The sequence below is a fragment of the Lasiodiplodia theobromae genome (genome assembly GCF_012971845.1).
Source record: "Lasiodiplodia theobromae strain AM2As chromosome Unknown scaffold_25, whole genome shotgun sequence".
In the NCBI taxonomy this organism is placed as follows: domain Eukaryota; kingdom Fungi; phylum Ascomycota; class Dothideomycetes; order Botryosphaeriales; family Botryosphaeriaceae; genus Lasiodiplodia; species Lasiodiplodia theobromae.
In genome coordinates this window covers 490,471-509,732 of record NW_023336458.1, presented here as the reverse complement: position 1 = coordinate 509,732, position 19,262 = coordinate 490,471, and the positions used below count along the sequence as shown (strand labels likewise).

The window sequence follows — 19,262 nt, the reverse complement described above, 5'->3', positions numbered from 1 at the left end:
ACTAGCGTCAGGCTGCAAAATATTTCACTGCGCGCAACCTTGAGCTTCTGTGCAACATGCGGATTGTTGGGACGTCGAATCTCGCAGATTATCTGCGATTAAAAGATGACGATACGGTGTTGATGATTTTCCAACATGCGACATTCTTGTAGAACTGTCAGAAGTAAGGAATGCCCTTCCGCTCCGTGAATAGATCTACTAACAGACCACCCAGAGGTATCTTCCTTGCCGGGTTCTGCAGAGAAACTCTACACACATTGTCTCTTATATTATCATATTTAGACAAAGAGACTGTGAGATGGTACAATAAACAATGGGAAACGTGGGGGCTTGATCTCAAAGCTCTTCGGTGCCCACCATTGCGAGTAGATGATCGGCACATTGAGAGATTTCATTTGTGGAAGGAACATTTATCATCTTAAAGAGGGTCTTTGATGCAGCAGAGCCGAATACAATAACACAGTGGTGGTATGATAAGCGAAAAGAACCCCTCCGGTCTCGTACAGTCTCCCAGACCCGACCAACACCCACTACTTGAGGTCACATTCTACCATCACTTACATTATCTCAACGCCCTAATAAGCAAGTATAGGACAAGCGAGACAGGGAAAATTCATTATATCACTTCTCCGCACGCCTCGAGGCTGAGACGGAAGCAACCCACAGCGCTTACGATTGCCACAGCCAATTGTGGCCTTAAGCCACAGGTTTCAGCTACATGATAAACGATGCCAATGCAGTGAATTCCTCATAAACCTTCGGCATTTTTCATTTGGCAGGTGGAATACTAGATTACCGACCGAAAAGAGCAGTAGCCTAATCTCCAAAAACTATGGCCAGTGTTATCCGATCTACCGCTAGGCAACCATTCGAGCTATCCAAATCTCACCGATTATACAAGCGTTCGAATATTCCCCCGTCTTGTGTGCTGTGATATCTTGCTAAGCTAGCAATGATGATCTGGTTTCGCGGTTTTCTTTTCCTTTTTCGAATGGCATGTAGTTCAACTTTCAAACGTTTTCTTTCTTGAGGCTCGCAACCGCTCGTGATAATTCGGCAACAAGTTTTGCTATTAGTCTGCCACACAGCCACAGTATTTCAGCCTCGTATGCTGACACGAGAAAGAATGAGGCTGGGCCATAAATTGACATAGCCCATTGCTCTTTTATGACCGATGCCTAAAAAAAGCCAACATATTCAGGGGATCAGAACAAGGGGTATCTTCCCTTACGGATGATGTGACAGATCAAATGTGCTAGCGCCAGCTATGTTCGGGGTCTGAAAGGCCTCTCATGCATGGAAAAATGGATACGCGCCAGCCACCGGCGGCAACAAGGATTTGTGATTCAGCCTTGCAACTTGTCATTTGACACCCACCTCGCCGCAGCACCATCAGCCCTCTGATCATTCGATTCAAAATTAGCCCCGCTTGCTTGGGACTGCTATTTATTTTCCACGACTCTCCGTTAAGTTCAGCGATGCAACAAGCTTCAGGCTTTCCCTTCTACTTCTTCTTCTCAGACTCTTCCAATCATGGCATGCTCTGACAACGAAGAACTCGTTTCGATAACTCTTCAGACATTGACAGAGAACGGATGGTGTCCTCGACAAGTCGACTACCTAAGAAACACATTCGGCCCACCTGTCCTTTCGTACCTCAGCACCCTCAACCGATCGAAGTTCCGCAATGTCTCCCACGCGGCCTGTAAGAAAAGCAAGCATTGCTCTGCGTACAATGTAGATCGCAAAAAGTATAAGCCCGCCCATACAAGCAATTGTTCCACAACACCTGGAAGCTGTACCTTGGTGAAAGTCGACACCGGAAAACTGATAGACACCATTCAAAAGGAAGAGCACCGCTTATATCCATCAACCTCAAAGACGATCACAACGTATCCCTGCAAATCACTCCTCGGAACCATGAAACCCAGTATATCGCGATATCTCATGTCTGGTCAGACGGCCTTGGGAACCCGAAAGGCAATGCTCTGCCGTCTTGCCAACTGAAGCAGCTGAAACTGCAGGTAGCCAAACTGAAGCTTCTCGGAAATGCTGCTCCTCCTCCATTGATTTGGATCGATACCCTATGCGTTCCTGTCGAGTCGCAACATTCCCGTTACAGGAAACAGGAGATCAAGCGAATGTCATCCATATATGCCGGGGCCACGGCCATTCTTGTCCTGGACTCTGAACTCCAGAAAATCAACGCGAGCGCAATACGTGAAGAAGAGGTCCTCGCTCGCATTATCTGCAGCGTGTGGATGCAGCGTTGCTGGACACTTGAAGAAGGAATCGTCTCACGCCTGTGCTTTTTCCAGTTCCAGAATAAACCGATCGACCCACCAGTATTTTTTCCGGAGCTTACCGGCAATTTGATACCAGAGCAGCCGTATATCTATGGCATGCTCAAATTACATCTATGGGATAGGCTCCACTACGGTCGAGCTACTGGTGTCCGGCAGAGCATCTACTGTAAAGAATCACTTCAAAGAAGACGTTGCTTTCAGTCCCACGGCCCGTTGACCAAAGCCCTTTGGCCGCTCGTTGGTTCAAAGGTTGATTCAACATACGCTGCGTTGGACCGAAACGACGGCGCAACTCCGTCGTACCTTGCCCTTCAGCTAGTCCGTACATGGAATGAGCTGGCACATCGCTCTACATCAAGACCTGAGGATATCTATGCTATTATGGCTAGTGTCTTAGGCTTTTCGCCTGAGAGAATCATGAACCTTCAGGAGAATTCAGAGCGGCTTCATGCATTGATTTTCAGCTTTCCGTACCTTCCGGTGTCTCTCTTCTTCAACACTGGACCAAGATACAAGCAAGCAGAGATACATAACAATAGATGGGTACCAGAAGAGATCGGCCATTACATGCTGCAGGAGGGTGGCATAATGAGGTTCACTGACGAAGGACTACACTTGCATATCCAGAAAAGCCAGGATATCTACCTCATCGGTGGCGTTCTGAGTGACGAGATCTCATTCCGCATCTCAACGCAGTCGGAGGCTGTATACCATGTCACGCTTTCCCACGAGGATTCAAACGGAAACAATGCGTTGAGATCTAGATACAAATCCGTTTGCCTTTTGCTTCAGCATCCGCTTTCAGCAGACACTCAACACACACGGGGAGCGTTATTTCGAATACATACAACGGAAGGAGACGGAGTCCCGCCTGTGGAATCACATGAAGACTTGGACCTTATTTTCGACTGCCCAATCGATATCTATCGTACTACGCCAACACCCCGTGAGCTGGACGTCAAGCATACAACAAAGGTTGACCATACTAGGAAAGTTTTAGTCCTATACGGTAAACACTATAGTCTCTTTCAACTCCTTAATTTGCATATTGCTGACTTTCATTAGACAAGACCCCAAATTTCGAGGTCCTCCCGCGGCGACCCACTTCTCATATATCTCTGATGTTTTCCCCGGTAGTATACTCCATCTTGTTCTTTTTTCTCGTTATCATTGCCATCGTCGAGAGGAAGCTGATTTTTGCTTTGCCAAAACGTGCACCGGGAGTGAATTTCCACTTATTTTTTCCCTTCTGCGTGTGGTGCCTCAATGTCGCTCACAGAGAGCTAAGTAAATGGCTCGAGAGTTTAGCATACCGGACCTGGCTCGAATTATTCGACCATGATGTGCCTGAAGAACAGCGGAGTCTGCAGTGGAAGCTTTGGTGGAATATTATGGACGAAGGGAAGTATGCCGACATAAGATGGGAGCAGTGGGGCGCGTCTTGGCAAGTTACAAAGAGAGTATGGACGAGGTTCTGGGATGTGGTTTGGACCGATGTAGCATTGCGTAGGTCAGGGATCGATATTTAGAGCGTTTTGGCTGCCTCTTGGGAAGGCGTCGCGTGTTCACACCGCCCTAATCAAGTGACAGCTCTGTGATGGGGCTTCCAGGCCTTTAGTACCATGTAGGGTTTCTAGAGCAGCGAATAAAAGTACATCCAGCCGGCAGTATACCTTACCCTATCACCACGTTGTCTGAGAGCCTCCACCTTTTCATTGCGTTGGTTCGTTCTGCGTCTGGGTCTGGTTGATTTGTGCGGGTAGAGCCGGCCTTGCCTACGTCAAGCTTGCAAAGGTCTTGCATTATCTGATCCCAGATAAATTTCTGGAGCTCAGCCTGCTCAGCCCTGTCTTCCAGCATCAAGCGCTGTTGCTGCTCCGCAGACATATCCTTCTGTTTTGCACTACGGATTTCTCCCAGGGTGTGGATGAGCTCAGCCTCAGATGCTCGCTTCCTTTCGAGTGCAAACCGCTGGCCACGGACATAACGCTTAGTCACATCCGTGGCGCCGTCTTTGGAGAAGGCGATACAGTATGACAATCTTTTGCCCCACCCTTTGCGCTATCAGTACTGTACATTTGAAAAGTAACTCAAGAACACGACTTACCTTCACAATAGATCCTGGGTTCATCCCAAGCTTCTGCATGAGCATCCACGTGTATCCATCTCTTCTGGTGCTTCGAGTACACCTCGGTCCAAACGTGGTCTTCCGCATTCCACACCAATCTCACCCTGGCTCCAAGCGCGTGGCAAAGCATTGAGAAGCATTGAGTCCATTCTCCCGACCGCCCCCGTCTGGTACGCATGAGCACAAACGGGTCGTTATACCGCGGAAACCGTTCGAAGTTGCCACAGTATCTGTTCTCGCAGCGGTAAGCCTCGACGGCTCTTGCACCGCCAGCCAGCTCCTCAGCCTGTGGTACAGCCATTCCGATCCCGGTGGTTTTACTGCGGCAGATCGAACAGGTAGGATTGTCGACCCACTGGAAGAAAGATCTCTTGAACCACCTCAGCAACGCTTTGATGACACAATCCTCGAAACCCAGAATGGGGCGCCGGGCTGGTGAATGTGCTTTGGCGTCGGAGCGGACGACCTCGAACTCCTTCTCTGCTTGTCGGTGGAGCATCTCCAGTGGCAATTGGGAGAGCGCCTCGTCGAGTAGATCCGGGTTGTTCCACTGAAACGGTTTGCTCGAGAGTGACCACAACAGGTCCTTGAATCTGATCGACTTTTGACTCTGTGGTTGCTGTGGGCTGATTGGTATATTATGGATGATGGGAGGTTGAGATTGCAGCGGTGACAGTGGTGAGGTTCGGCGTGCCTTAGTCAACTTCGCCTTCCGCGCTTCACTCAGGTTTTCGCGGAAAGTTCTCGTCAACGCAGAAGCTTCACTGCCGCTTATGGCTGTCGTCGGTACCCTCGGTGTGCAACGGGAAAAGCGGTTCCAGATTTGAAGTCGTGATGAAAGCCTCCTCCGTATATCCTGCAGGACGCCATGCGCCGGTATGATGTAGGCATTACCAGAGCCTGGACTTCCGGCAACAATGTGGCCTTCAAGGTTGCCGGTCTCCTCGTTGACGACGATGGAGCCGCAGTCCCCCTCGGACACGATGCCGTCCAACTTTACTGACCAGAGCTCTTGCGTCTTCTTACCTCCGGGGAGAGTCATGATGGTGGGCGTACCCGAGAGTATCCCGCGTGTAGCTGTTCCGAATCCGGTGTAGGCCACAACTGGGGTGTCTCGAGGGGTTACGCTGGTACGCATCCGCGGCTGAATGGTATGGTAGTCGCAATGACGATGGACATGTGGTAGTCCTCGAGCTGACGACTGGCTTCCCTTCAGCATGACCAGGCAATAGTCTAGCGTAGGGTTGGGACCGTCTTTTGACGAAAGTACTACATCATCTGGAGTATACGTGAACGCTGGTAATGCTCCGGATACCTCAGGGTTCCGCACCCCAGCATGTCCATCGAACGTAACTACGCTTTGGGCGGTAGCTTCGTTACTGGGCTGCTGATGAAAGCTACCACTGGCTTTGTCTTCGTCGCTGCCATCGGGAACTTCGTCATGTCCTGCGTCCAGGGTGTCTTCGTCGAGGCTCAACTCAAAGTCGTTTTCATCGTCGTCGTCGAAGTTCAACGTCAACTCATGCGGGAAAAAGGCATGCGAAGCTGTTATGAAGAGAAGGAGGCCGTCCCAATTGAAAACAGCACCGACTGTAGCATTCACCCGCCGGTCAAAGCCTCGTTGTATCTCAATCCGGCGTCCGACTGGGTTACCGCATTCCATATTCTGGATTCCTGAGGGTCTGGATACTTGCATCCTGCCGGCTGCAAGCGGTTTCAGCTCGTCAAACTCTAGCGGCCGGGTGCAGTCCCCTGTTTTGAATCCCGGAAAGTTTGCGAGGATATTGCTCTCCTCTATCTGCTTCCGGACCGTCTTCCGTGCATCGGACTCTTTGCTGCAGAAGAAGATGACTGGATACGCGCTCTTTCTGGATTTTCCGATCATGTACACCTGCCAAATGACTGGTGTTGACACAGCGTCGCCATGCTCTTCCAAATGCTCCTTGATATGGTCTTTCAAAACAAGAAAGCTTCGTCGGACTGCTCCCTTGGCTTGCCAGCAATGCAACCTCCCGATCTTTCGATATTCCACTCCAATAGATTCCTCGAAATTATGGGTTTCATCTGAACTTTTGTTGTCTTTTGACTCCAGCCTGTGAAGAAAACGCGTAAATGGGTTCGTGGGTGTAGTCGTCATGTTTGCTGCCACATACGTCTTTGAGCCTTCCACGTGCCAATAGTACCGTCTGGGCGCTATGACACAGAGGGCTTGGCTTGCGGAAGCCTAAAGTTGAATCCAAAAGTGGACGGGGGAATAAGAAGGTGAATAAACTGGACTATTGGGCCAAAATGTCAACTTGAAAGTTCAGAATCGTGAGAAGAACGGTAGAAGGAATTGGTGGGCAACCAGCAGTGGCTGAGTTCGCGGGGTGCGGCGAAAAGGTCGACGTACGCTGCCGAGGCTCAGCTGCATGAAGGTGCAGATCTGCCTCGCGCGTGCTTACTTGTCCACGCGTCGAGGACGCGCAGCACGATGGGCGCAGACGGGAGCACTGTTGAATTTTCAGAACCCTCTAAAAGCATCGCATGTTTATTGTTTTCTTGACGATTACCCGCCACATTCATTGCAACCGCGAGTAGTCGAAATGCCGGATACCGACTGCTTGAAGCGATCCATCACCACGTGCCATCCCTCGCTAGAGGAGAAATCGATCCTCCTCAACATCATCTGGAACACTACAATAAACCCGAAGACTTCAAAGACGCCAGTACTCGACATCGACCCTTACCTGGAATACTACGCTGAACAATGTCACATCTTCAGCCTAGAACAGAGTGGCTTATCAGCGGACGGGCCATCTGGATTTGAAATCTCGGCCCACGAAGACATCCTCCAAGTCGTACAAAAACTAGCAACAGAGCCGCAATCGAGACAAGACGTGGTGCAAAGCCTCAAAGCATTACGACTACACCCCTCAGAAAAGGCGGAAAGCGAAAGGGAATGTACCGGTCAAGATTCAGCCCCCAACGTCGACGTCATCAACAACGCAATCGATTGGGCGGCAAGGCTGCTGACCATGATGGACATCGGCCAACCACATTGCGCCTATTCCGCCCAGCGGCCGCTCAGCTGGGAACAAGGCTCCCTGCGCGCATTCGTGTCCAATCGCCTAGAGCCCGAAAGGCAAAGCGCAGGAGGCTACGTACGCCTGCCCAAGCTGTTCAACGCGCGTAACCTCGAGCTCCTTGCCGGAATCAAAGTTTCTTGGACCAATAATCTCTCTGACCATCTGCGGATGAGGGATGATGACAAAGAGGTTCTGATTTTCCACCACGCAACGTTCCTCGAGAACGGCCGCACGTAAGCTACAACCCCCACACCCAACGATAGCCCCCACACCAAAACTTATCGTTTCCCGTAGGGACATCTTTCCACCGGGCTTCTGCAAAGAGACATTGCGCACGCTCTCGCTTCTTCTGCCAGCTTCTGACAAAGACACAGCAAAATGGTATAAGAAGTACCGCTCCGTGGAGAAGCTGGACCGCAGAGCAGTCAAACTGCCGAACCTCCGCACGGACGACCGCCAGATTGAGAATTTCCACTTCTGGCGAGAACGTCTCGTGATCCTGAAGCAGGTCTTCGACGAGGCTGAACCCAGCACGCTCTCGCAGTGGTGGTACGACAGGCGGAAGGGTCCACAGTGGTACACCTTTTGGGTCGCCGTTGCGGTTCTCGCGCTGACGGTATTCTTCGGTATCGTACAGTCTGTCGAGGGCGCGATGCAGGTGTATCGTGCTTATCATCCCGGAGGGCCCGAGGAGCATTGAAACAAAGTCTGATTGGTCATTTTGGAATTCACCCCGCCGTGGTTCGCGTTTCATGCCCGTAATCTGGTGCCTCAAGTATCTGAAACATTGGCCCTACCCGGCACAAGGCCCACACGCTCGATCCTGACAAACAAACGTTACCATTAGGTTGCACTGTGGACATCGACTCCTCGATAACCCATCGGCCGGTTGAATGGTATCGCCAACGACATCGATGCAGTCGACGTACTTCCGCCCCGTACTTGCCAGTCACGGTAGCTCCGCGCATCTGTGAAGGATCTCGATTCCTCGATATGACCCTAAGGGTGATAGCTCCTCTCGGGGCTTCGAGCTTTCTGGGAATACCCTTTCAAGGTCTCCCTTGTGGGCGCTCTAACCGTTCCCGTGTACACTTGCAGATGGTGGAATGTACCGAGGATTTTAATTGGCCGTAATTGAATTGCTTAAAAAAGCAGGATGGTGAAGGAAAGGGAGAGCTGATAAGGATAGTGGTAAAGCAGCTAAAAAAAATAGTCAGTGCTTAATTATACCCTAATTAGTATTCTAACCCGTATCTGGCTAGTGATATCTATGTATTCACTTTTGTCATTGTAGTAGGGGCAATTGGTCGTGTTATATGAACCCCGTCATCGACCACAACCCGTCGGCCCACCTGTGCTCCGTTAGTCAGCTTGTTCCACGACGCTTGAAACGTCTAATTAGAGCTTTTCCTTGAAAGAAACGTGAACAATTGAAGACTTCTCGTCTGAAGCCAGTCAGCTGATCGTAGATAATTCATCCTCTTCTACCAGCTGTATCTGGGAATTGATCAGCGTCTCGGTGTTTCGTCAAGCCCTCTTGTCCTGGTTCTCCTTCTTCATAGTGTCTTCAATTCCCTCAGTATAATCCCTCACCCTCTCCGCATACTTTCCCAATCCCCAGAGATGGATCTCATTAATCCAGTTCACAATTGTCTCCACGCCATCGGGTTGCTGGAGGTTTCCACGGTCTATGTGTTGAATGAATGTTCCCACCCATTCCCCTTGCTTCTTAACTCAAGGCTCGGCAAGGTATACCTCATACTTGTAACCGCAGATGATCATGGCATAGTGGCGTATGTCTTTCCGGTCATTTTCAGTCCACCCAAGATTGCCAGCATTCTTCTTGAACATTTCCCCTAGTCTGTAGCGGTTGTACTGGCTCACAAGAGCTGTTCTCTAAAAATAAAAAATAACACATGCGGAACAGGTACATTCCGGGTCCCAGCAACCTTGAACCCTGCGATCGATATCGATGTAGTCGATGGCAGTGTGTTCGACAACTACTGCTTCTCCAAGCCGTTTCCAGGGGGGACGGGGAAGTCGCAACGGTTTAGGAAGTTCCGGCAGGGAAGATCCGCTGGATCGTTGCCGACTCTGCATATTATCATTAGTAAAAAAGTTCCTGTTTCACGAACCGGCGGCCAAGAACTTACTTCATCAGTGCGACATAATTGGGTCCGAAACCAGTATTGATCTATAGTTTCGCACCCATCGTTAGCATCGAGACTGACTTATGTTACGAGGGGTGTGTGATAGAGCATACGTTGATGCATCCACCCTCGTGGTGATCTTCGTGGTTGTTGCTACAGTAGGAGCAAGTCTTCGAGTCGAACTTGCTGCTCGTCGCGATGATCATGTTGAAGTAACCGGAGTACGAGAAGGAGAGCGCCTCGTGGAGATCGGGTCCGCTGACCCGTTGGTCGGTGCCCTTGCCGACTTTACCCTCCCACATGTTCGTGCCCTTGCAGTCGCGGTCGCGGAAGAAAGTGACCGTGCCGTCGGCAGCATATGCAAGCTGGAAGGCGCTGAGGCCGAGGAGGATGGTGGAGATAAAGTTGACCATGGTTGCAAAATGTTGAGTGAAGATGAGCTTGGTGATTGTAGGAGTGGATGAGTGCTTGTGTTTGAGCTGGATAACGTAGAGCATGTCTCCTTTAAATACCGTCTCTCTTACTTCATTTCCATGATTTGGCCCCCAGCAAGTCTCTTTCACTGGTGATGTGGGTTGCTATTTTTCACGAAAGTCTCGAGATCTTCACTCGGCCTGAGAACGCACTGAGCATGTTGGAAGTCTCAGAAGCCAATGGTATCGTGGTGAAACGGCCCCCATGGGGTGCCTGGATGAACGGGGGTGTGCGGCGCCACCCGCGTCTGCCCTGTGCGCTGCCGCAACTCCGACTTGTCCCATGGGGTACCGATTTGGAAATTCCGAGCTCCACAATACATAGGGGACAATTCGAATCCTTCTCGTGTACACTTGCTTCAATCCTACATCTCTCGTGATTCAACTCCCTCGAGCCCTCATGAACGGGCCAGTCGTTCACACCAGCACCGACCGTGCTGCATGACGTATTTTCGTATGAGCGAGAGACTCTAAATCCCTAAAGCGACAGGAATGGTAGTTGTGCAGTGTACGTGCCCCATGTTTCGATCCTTGGTGAAAATACACTTTCCGCACTGTAATACTCTACATCTCCAGCGTCAGTCCCGCGCGTTCATACCAGAGAGTTTAGACAGTACGTAATTTTGATATACCGCTCCTTCTAAGGGCCCACACAAACGCTATGTACAAAAGGTGGCAGACGAGATCCACTGAGTCCATTTTGGACCCCAGTCAGACCACATGTAGTGGTGCTGACAGTAGATACGGCGTGCTTTTCTCCGGATGTCATTGTTGCATCACTTGAGGAACTAAACTTGGTCGAATCCTGCAATTTGTCTCCCAAAATTTGCAGTCCCCTTTGGCAGCGGAATGCGAGCGCGGGAATCGTCACAAGGCAGCCTGTCCTGGATCCAGTGATATGATAGGTCAGAATTGCAGATTTCATTACAAAAAAAAAAACTTCCGCACTAGCGACAGATACAGAATCTCTCTGCGGGTTAGAATGTAAACGCCTTTCTGTTGTGCCTCTTCTCTATCTTTTTGGAATTAAGGCAGTTTTCCGAATGTTGAGTACAAAAACGACCGAATCCCCGGGCAAAAGGTCAGTGCGCAGCACGGGCAAAAAGAAAAACGTACAACAGCCGGGATTCCCCAATGGTCACCCACTTGAGTACTAATCGACTGGTTCGCAGCTTAAGTACGGCGTAGCGTTGGGCGAAGTGTTTTGTTCTTGAAGGTCTCCTTGACTTTAGCCTACTTCGTTGCTGATGGTAATGCGCGCAGATACAGCTTATGGGGCTTTAAGTAGTCTGCATAGTTTGTATATCTCCATGTCGGACTAGAGTATGATCTGGGTTCCACATTAAATGTAGGTTCTTCTGGGTGAGGAGCGGGCTTCTCGAGAACAATACCTTCTAAGGGCTCCTCAGGAACAGCATCTTCTGCGGGTTGCTCGAAAGCATCCGGTGACGATGGAACGTCCGACAGAGCTGGAGTGGGTGGTATATCCTTGGAAACCTCCTCAACAGTGGGAAATGGTGTCGTGTAGTCCCCTGTGTACGCGAATTGGCAGAAGCGTATGAAGTCTTCTTCGTCAACTTCGCCCCAGATAGCAGACCTGTTTGACCCCTCAATCATGTTGCCGTTCATGAGACGATCTAACGCCTTTGATTGAAGCGCAAAGGCAGCTGAGTCGACAACGAACTTCTTGCCGTGTCCGCCAATGCGAAAGGTGAATTGGTCGGAACGCATGATCCTGCATGCGAACACAAAAATTTTTGTCGACGTCCATCGCTTCGCTCGAAAGGGGCATATTAACTGGCAATTACACGTACTGATCATAGAACTCTCGAGGATTCCCGCGCATTCCTGTGCTTTCACCTCTTCTGGATGAGAATCGGCCATTCTGAGCTGTGTTCTCGAGCTGGTCAATACCTTGGTATGAGCATTCGAATCTGGAAAGGAAATATTGAGAGGCAACGCTCCCGCAGGTAGATCAGGCGGCGCGGGAGGTCTTCTCTTGACTACGAAGCGTGGTGGGCTCGTTGTTTCTACCGAGATCACAGCTGAGCTCTGGTTGGCGAATTGGGTGCATGATGTTGGGACAGCGCACACAGCAGTGACGCCATGCAGCATTGCCACGCCGTTCGACAGAGACGTCTCATTGCATGAAATGAACACTGAGCTAAGCATTGTAGCACAAAGCATGAGCCTGAGCGGGGTAGAGATTCCTTTCGTAAAGTCTCAACTGCAACGTGCAGACGTAGGCGGCCGACTTGAGTTGACGTTGGCAAGATCTTCAACCTGCTGTTGATCGCCACGTTTTTGATATCCCAGCACTTCCTAGTCCTGTGTTTAGGCTCGGCCGCAGTAGTGGTATTATTTTTAGAAGGCAATCAAGTTGAGCGGGGTAGACGAGATGCAAGGCATGAATCGAGCAAGCCCGATAGGTCCATCGCACGAAATGCATAGGTAGCGGAAGAGAGATTGCGAACGATTTTATTGCAATTGTACATCTCATCTCTGATATTTCTCATGTCGTCATTCCCTATTCCGTAGTCTCAGGGCAGGCCTTGAAGCCCCTGCCCTTGTCGCCATCACGGTCGCAGCATTGATCCTGATTCCAAGTCAATCGTATCTGTAATGTGAAGCAAAAAAAAGACGATTCTACTTACGGGATCAACGATGTAGGCGCAGCACAGGTAGATCTGAGTGGAGACCTGGTGAGGCATGTCGGCCGGGCATCCAGGGTCGACGCGAGGCTGGAGGGCGGCAGCGTGGATGCCGGCGGCGAAAAGAATGGCAGCGAGCGAGAACTTCATTGTGTATTTTAAAGTGATTGACTGGAGAGTAAAGAAGGTGGGGATGCCACTCCATAACTCTACTTTTGCCCTCTTATATAGGCGTATAGCCAAGTTAATGTGCTTAGAACGGGGCCCGGTCAATTGGCTCCTGAGGCGAACGTGTTTCGGGTCCAGTCGCTTGCGCGTGTTGTTTCCCCGTAGGTAACTCCGGGCGTAACTTAAGCTTAACTAGCATATTCCTGGTAAAGGATTGATAGAGAGTCGCCCGGTGCGTACAGATACGAGGTGTGCACGGATATGAGCGAGGAACACCAAGACCCTCCCCCCGACTGATAAATAGCACTAATGTAACAAGAAGCGATGGGCTAGCAGACGCAGAGAGGACGGTAAACGCTGCAACATACATTGATTTAAGCTTAATTAATAGAGTGTTTGAAGCGATGATGCAATGCACTAGAAGAAAATCAACATAAAGCAAGCGCCCAGCTGGCTCTAGGGCCTCTTTCTTAGACTCTCGTCCAAGTTTCAACTATTATTCCCCGCATTAAGAGAATAAGACAACGTTCCTTCACGAAGACGTTCGAAGGGGCATGGAAGCCAGGTGGAACCTTGGTTTGACACGAGATGAAGAGCGGGGAAACGGGTGTTTAGGGGCCCAACGATTTATTGGCCGGTTAAGGCGCGCATGGGCTGATGACACGACTCAGGAGCTATCTCTGCATCAAAGCACCGCCGCAAAACGTCTCGAGGGCGGAATGTTCTCTCTAAACTCCAACACATCGCCAACCGTCCAACAAAGGTATGTGGGCTTTGGAAAATCTGTCGGCGGAGCGCAATCACAGTAGTGACTACTCAGCTTGCCGGTACCGTGGACCAGATGCCCAGATGCCCACTCGTTTATCCAGCCGAGTTCGCGAAACTCGGGGTTGCGGACCGAGCTGTCGCGGTATTGCATGACAGTGGATGCCGATCACTCTTCTTCGATGGTCAATCTTGAAACGACCTTCCCCCACTTCGAAGGAGCCTCAGAGTATATGTAGGGATAGCGTCCCGTCTCTTCGCGCAGCGTGACAAACTCCAACACATCGCCAGCCGTCCAATAAAGGTACAGGTCTTCCAAAATTCAGTTTATGCGAGTCCCAGCGGATCCTCCACATCAGAAGACCAAGAATGTCCCGGATAAGCGTGCACGACCGTGCGCGGCTGTAGTCAAGGAACACTAAATTCCCCGTTAACATCTACACACCTCTAGCATGGTCCTTCTCCGGACTTGGCTGTACATTGCAGCAACGCATTGGCAAACAAAACTTCTTCAAACGCATCGGGTACTGGCCCTGCTTCTCATTGTTGCATAGCTTGCGCATTACTACGCCCAGTTCCGACCCCGAACACCCGAACACCCGAACCAACGAAAAAAAAAATAAAATAGAAAGAAAGAAAAGAAAAGGCGTCGAGATTATAGTAACAGAGCCATGCCATCGGTCAAGCTCGTGCCTTCACTTGCCTGAGCGCCGTATTCATCCTCATCTGTGGATCTGGTAGGGACCCAAACAGCGAAAACCCTATATTAGGGTATTTGGTGCCCGTCATGAACTCTGCTGCCAACGAGCTCCGCTTCGAAAAGCAGTGTCCCACATCAAGTAGGGTCCGCACTCCTAAGTATATTTTTTCTAATTCTTAATCTCTAAGGGCATAATTTACTTACTCGTGATTCTATAAATGGACTTAAAGATCTAAGAATTGGTTAATACGTTATTGATATTTTTCGAGGGAGCGGATAAGATATCCTACATTCTGCGACCTATGGACGTACGTGAAAGATGGGTTGAACAAGAAGTATTAAGATGACAATCAGTCAACAGGCAGTTACGGTCGCGTACTGATGCTGAACAACATAGGCAATATGTCTTTGCCTTTAAGTTAACAGGCAGGAATGTAAGGTGGCTGAGTTAGGGAAGAACATTGAGCACGATAGATAGTCAGAATGAAACGGTGAAGAACAGATTCGTCTTAGTGGTTGCATTCTTTATATAGATCTATAAATGCTGTGTAACGTGACCCATAGCAGTGACTTTGCGCTTAACAGACTTTGTTAGGCTAGGTGGGTCCTCATTTGGTATCATTGGGTGCTGGCCAACGGGTATGAAGCGAACCGTCACAAGCAGCGCTACAATTACCCTTATCGCCAGCTGGAATTTGGACGCGGAACATAAGGCATGCAGGCGAATTTTTCATCTTACTTATCATCTCAGCCTCCGAAAGCAAGGACTCTGGGATGTCTGAATAGTCAACTCGTTTTTTATTTGCAGTCGCTTTATCAAGTGTCCGTTCGTATCACCGCTTTGTCCACAGAATCCGGGTCTGGTCACACTCTTGACGTGGCCCTCAGTTCCGGTGATAGTGGCTGAGCGTTTCGCAATGGATTCTAGATTCGGCATCTTTTCTTTAGGAGAGTCCAGCGTCCGACCCGCGGCCAAGTACGCCAAGCCCTCGCGCAGCATACTTCATCCAGACAGAGCAGCTAATTATAGAACTGCAGTGCCGCAGCCTCTCTGGCATAGATATTTCCAATTCTGCGGGGCCATCCACGAGAGTATCTTTTGCTTTTAAAAAGGGTACTCTCGCCGTCAGTTGTGCTGCTCTTTAAACTCTTTGACTTTCTCCAATCGGGGTCGCGACGTTTCAACTTTCACCACGACACACTCTTATCCTGCATTTTTGGTCTATCCGTTTCTTGCACCTTAGCTTCTCTAAAATCGCCTGTGAGACATGGCGTCTTACGGCTACTACAGATACCAGCCAAACACAGCCGCCGCCGGCATCTTCGCCGTGCTCTTCGCCATCCCGACATTCTACCACTGCTTCCAATGTTTCCGCACGCGGACTTGGTACTTCATACCACTGATAGTCGGTGGTTTCTGTGCGTTCCCTCTCCAATACGTTTCTCCCCCTCTGTCCCCCTTTCAACCCTCAGCCCAAGCTTACCCAACAACTGACCTACCATCACAACAACGCTGACCCACAACCACAGTCGAAACAATCGGCTACGTCGCCCGCGCCATCTCCTCCACCAAAGTCGACGACCTTGGCTCCTACATCGTGCAGATGCTCACCATCCTCATCGCGCCCTCCCTCTTCGCCGCCTCCATGTACATGCTTCTGGGGCGCCTGATGCAAGTAGCCGGCGGCGAGCGGCACGCGCTCATCCCGCGCCGCTTCTTGACCAAGGTATTCGTCGTCGGCGACGTAGTCGCATTCCTCCTTCAGTGCGGTGGCGGCGGCATCGTGGCGGCCGCCATCTTCGACACGTCCGGGGCACGCGACGCGGACAAGATGAAGCTCGGGGAGAAGGTGATCGAAGCGGGTCTGTTCGTGCAGCTGATCTTCTTCGGATTCTTCCTGGTCATCGGGTCGTGGTGGAAGAGAGGCGTCGAGAAAGACAACGAGCCGGCGGCCGGAAGCAGCAATGAGCCCGGGGTTGCGTGGCGCAAGCACTTCTGGGTTTTGATGGGGGCGAGTTCGTTGGTCTTTTTGCGTTGTGTGTTTAGGGTTGTGGAGTATATGAGTGGCAGGGAGGCGGAGTTTCAAAACCAAGAGTGGTTCGTGTATGTGTTCGATGCGGTACTGATGCTGGGTGTGGTGGTTCTGTTTAACGTGGTGCACCCGAGTGAGGTGACGCGCATGTTGAAACAGGAAGATGCGAGCGTTCGTGGGACGGAGTTAGCGTGATCTTTTAACGGTTTGCTCATTTCTGTATGCCTAGACTTTGTTGGGTATATCGAAACTACGCACGCACTCATTCCCTCATTAACTGTTCTGTAAGTAAATTAACACTATGGATGCGTGTACCTTCGTAGCAGTGAAGTTTAGTCTACGAGACAACAGCTGCGTGCCTAAGCTGAACATGCGGTTATCGTGAGAGACGGCGATAATTGTGTGTGTGGCTGGCAAGGAAAGATACGGCGAAATAGTAGGGCTCAGGGGCAATCCTTCGGAAGCTGGCTGATAACGCCAAAACGTCTGCCATGCGCAGGCCACACAAGCCGTCGTATCTGACGCTTGAAATGTGATAAATCTGCTACTCAAGCTAAGGTGTAGGACTAAAATTGAGCACATTCTCCTCAGCCCGGAAAGCTTTTGCGGGCAAATTCGCAATGACTGAGGGTCTTTTTGCTTGCCAAGCTCCCGATTGGTTATACAGTGCGAACCAATCAGAGCGCCGAGTAGGAGTTGGGCAAGTCGGTCAGAGTCGCCCGTTGAATTATATATGTATTCTCCGAACGCACATCAGCTCTCAAAATAAGCACAAAATAGAGAGAAATTTACCGGACTATAGAGAGCCGCCAGGGGACGTGCTAGTGGAAGGCGCCGAACAAAGAGATACATGATACCTGAGGAATGAACACAGCCGGATCTACGACGGGGAAAGGAAAGTTCTACATAGCAAGCTGCTACCTGCTGCGCCTCCTACTAATCGACGTCGGTTGGGGTTTTTGCGAGCAGTCGCGTACTGTCCGGAATCTCGCACTGCTTTCCCAATCGGGTTAGCAGCGCGAGCCCCATTGCCCCCCGCGAATGCCAAGGGCTTCCATATCTTGCTGGCCGTGTGATATGCACGCCCCCAATCCCATCAATACACAGCCACATTGCAGCATTCGGCGAACGACTCGCATTGCCGTTATCTCGAATCTCCGGTCACTCTCTTTGTTTCCGTTCTCTACCACCTGGAACTAAAATGATGAAAGGCCGAGCATGTAGGAACAATAGCGCAATACTCTCCTTTTTTTTTTTTTTACCTCAACTGCAAATTAACGAATGAGTCCAGAAGAGGACGAGAACAACAACATAGGAAACCTTTTCACGAGTCCAGACTCTTTCAACGATCCCTCATCTCCAGCAAGCCGCTGCTCCCACAACCACCTCACTGCGCCCCCTTCTTAAACGGCTCAATCGCCTCCGCCGTCACCATCGCATCAAAAGCCTTCGTCCCCTCAAGCTTAGGCAACCACGCGTACTTCTCGCGACAGTACACCTCCATCTTCGGCGCCCACTTCTGATTGAGGGTCAGATCGTCCAGCGTGCCGATGCGAACGTTGAGCATGCCGACCGAGTCGGCGAGGGTGCCGGTCAGCCAGCACGTGGTGCCGCAGTCGCCGCAGAAGTGGTTGTGCACGTCGGCGCCCGCGTCGCTCTTGCGCGAGTAGACCTTCGGCGCGGCGCCCGTCGAGGTGAACGACTGCTGCGCGACGGTGAGCGAGGCCGTGTTGGTCGAGCCTGTTTGACGCTGGCAGTTGGTGCAGTAGCAGAGGGCCTTGGCGTGGGGAGATGCGCGTTAGTATGGAGTCGTCTCGAGTGGAGTGGGGTAGTTACGGTATGGATTGGCTCGCTGGTGAAGGTGTACTTGACCTTGCCGCACTGGCAGCCGCCTGTGTAAGACATGTTTGGGGTTGTTGGGTAGTTGAGGTTTGGTGGGGTTGTGATGCTGTGGTTTGTCTTGGGCAGAGGCGATATCGTCGAGTTTATATACTCAACGGAGCTTGGAGACGCAGTCAGCAAGGAGTTGTTTACGCGGCCGTCCGGATTGAAGGAATACGCGTATACGGAGTCGGATGCAAGTTAGCGCTCAAGTGATTGGCTGGAGTGCAAAGGAATACAGCTGATGTCTTGGCCCTTCATTGGCGAGCCTCGGCCGACGTCTGCTTTTCTGCTGACATTGTACGACAATGCAGCTGTGGTTCCTCCATCTCATTCAAAAAAAGCTAGGATGATGTCGCTCCAACTCGGCCGAGCCTTTCGGCCTTTGAACATTGAATTTGTTCACAAACTGGTCGATGATGCGCTGCCAGATCGTGGGGGAGGACGGCATGATGGGACGTATGCGGGGGATCGAGTACTCTGTAGCAAGGCTACGCTATTGGGCTATTTCTGGACGTAAATAAGTGCAAAGAATAGATATGATGACTGCTTGACTTGAGCCAGGCCGATGTAAATACAGCAGCAATAGCACAGGAACATTGTCCTCGGAAAGACTCGATTTCTCATGATACAGAAGGTAATTCGAGTTCGTGAAACCCTACATAGAACAACGGTAATCCAAGATATGACAGCCTTCAGGGCATTGGCGCGTCTAGTGTTTAATAGTCAGGTCATAAATTTCGACGCCCTTTGAATACGTTTTTGAGAAGGCCTACCTTTGAGCCGACTTTCCGGAACATCCCTGGCTACAACGTGCCGGAAGTCTTCTATGTCGCAGAGAACATAAAGCCACTCTTTTTCAACAAATTTTGCACCCGCAACGCGGTACGGGCCTTTCGAATCCGCAGGTTTGTCCTGGCTGATAAATTGAACTTCGTC

General features: G+C 50.6%; 7 protein-coding genes across 7 annotated transcripts; 3 read left to right on the top strand and 4 right to left on the bottom strand.

Moving 5' to 3' along the window:
- Window positions 1-3,980: 3,980 nt before the first annotated feature.
- On the bottom strand, window positions 3,981-5,572 carry LTHEOB_8149 (Transglutaminase; the record flags this gene model as incomplete). The annotated part of the gene is made up of 2 exons (XM_035517594.1): window positions 3,981-4,360; window positions 4,414-5,572. The coding sequence occupies 2 exons, from the start codon at window positions 5,570-5,572 to the stop codon at window positions 3,981-3,983; spliced, it is 1,539 nt and encodes a 512-aa protein (XP_035370696.1).
- Window positions 5,573-5,770: 198 nt separating this feature from the next.
- Window positions 5,771-6,112, top strand: LTHEOB_8148 (50S ribosomal protein L14P; the record flags this gene model as incomplete). The annotated part of the gene is made up of 1 exon (XM_035517593.1): window positions 5,771-6,112. One exon carries the CDS (start codon window positions 5,771-5,773, stop codon window positions 6,110-6,112), a length of 342 nt encoding a protein of 113 aa, XP_035370695.1.
- Window positions 6,113-7,019: 907 nt separating this feature from the next.
- On the top strand, window positions 7,020-8,202 carry LTHEOB_8147 (FAD-type 2; the record flags this gene model as incomplete). The annotated part of the gene is made up of 2 exons (XM_035517592.1): window positions 7,020-7,735; window positions 7,797-8,202. The coding sequence occupies 2 exons, from the start codon at window positions 7,020-7,022 to the stop codon at window positions 8,200-8,202; spliced, it is 1,122 nt and encodes a 373-aa protein (XP_035370694.1).
- A 1,300-nt stretch (window positions 8,203-9,502) lies between these two features.
- LTHEOB_8146 (uncharacterized protein) lies at window positions 9,503-10,065 on the bottom strand (the record flags this gene model as incomplete). The annotated part of the gene is made up of 3 exons (XM_035517591.1): window positions 9,503-9,596; window positions 9,656-9,696; window positions 9,766-10,065. The coding sequence occupies 3 exons, from the start codon at window positions 10,063-10,065 to the stop codon at window positions 9,503-9,505; spliced, it is 435 nt and encodes a 144-aa protein (XP_035370693.1).
- Window positions 10,066-12,652: 2,587 nt separating this feature from the next.
- Window positions 12,653-12,926, bottom strand: LTHEOB_8145 (putative short-chain dehydrogenase; the record flags this gene model as incomplete). Its single annotated transcript, XM_035517590.1, has 2 exons — window positions 12,653-12,721; window positions 12,780-12,926. The coding sequence occupies 2 exons, from the start codon at window positions 12,924-12,926 to the stop codon at window positions 12,653-12,655; spliced, it is 216 nt and encodes a 71-aa protein (XP_035370692.1).
- A 2,751-nt stretch (window positions 12,927-15,677) lies between these two features.
- Window positions 15,678-16,637, top strand: LTHEOB_8144 (Rta1 domain protein; the record flags this gene model as incomplete). The annotated part of the gene is made up of 2 exons (XM_035517589.1): window positions 15,678-15,828; window positions 15,940-16,637. 2 exons carry the CDS (start codon window positions 15,678-15,680, stop codon window positions 16,635-16,637), a joined length of 849 nt encoding a protein of 282 aa, XP_035370691.1.
- A 1,192-nt stretch (window positions 16,638-17,829) lies between these two features.
- Window positions 17,830-18,347, bottom strand: LTHEOB_8143 (Glutathione-dependent formaldehyde-activating enzyme; the record flags this gene model as incomplete). Its single annotated transcript, XM_035517588.1, has 2 exons — window positions 17,830-18,219; window positions 18,279-18,347. 2 exons carry the CDS (start codon window positions 18,345-18,347, stop codon window positions 17,830-17,832), a joined length of 459 nt encoding a protein of 152 aa, XP_035370690.1.
- Between the last annotated feature and the right edge of the window lie 915 nt (window positions 18,348-19,262).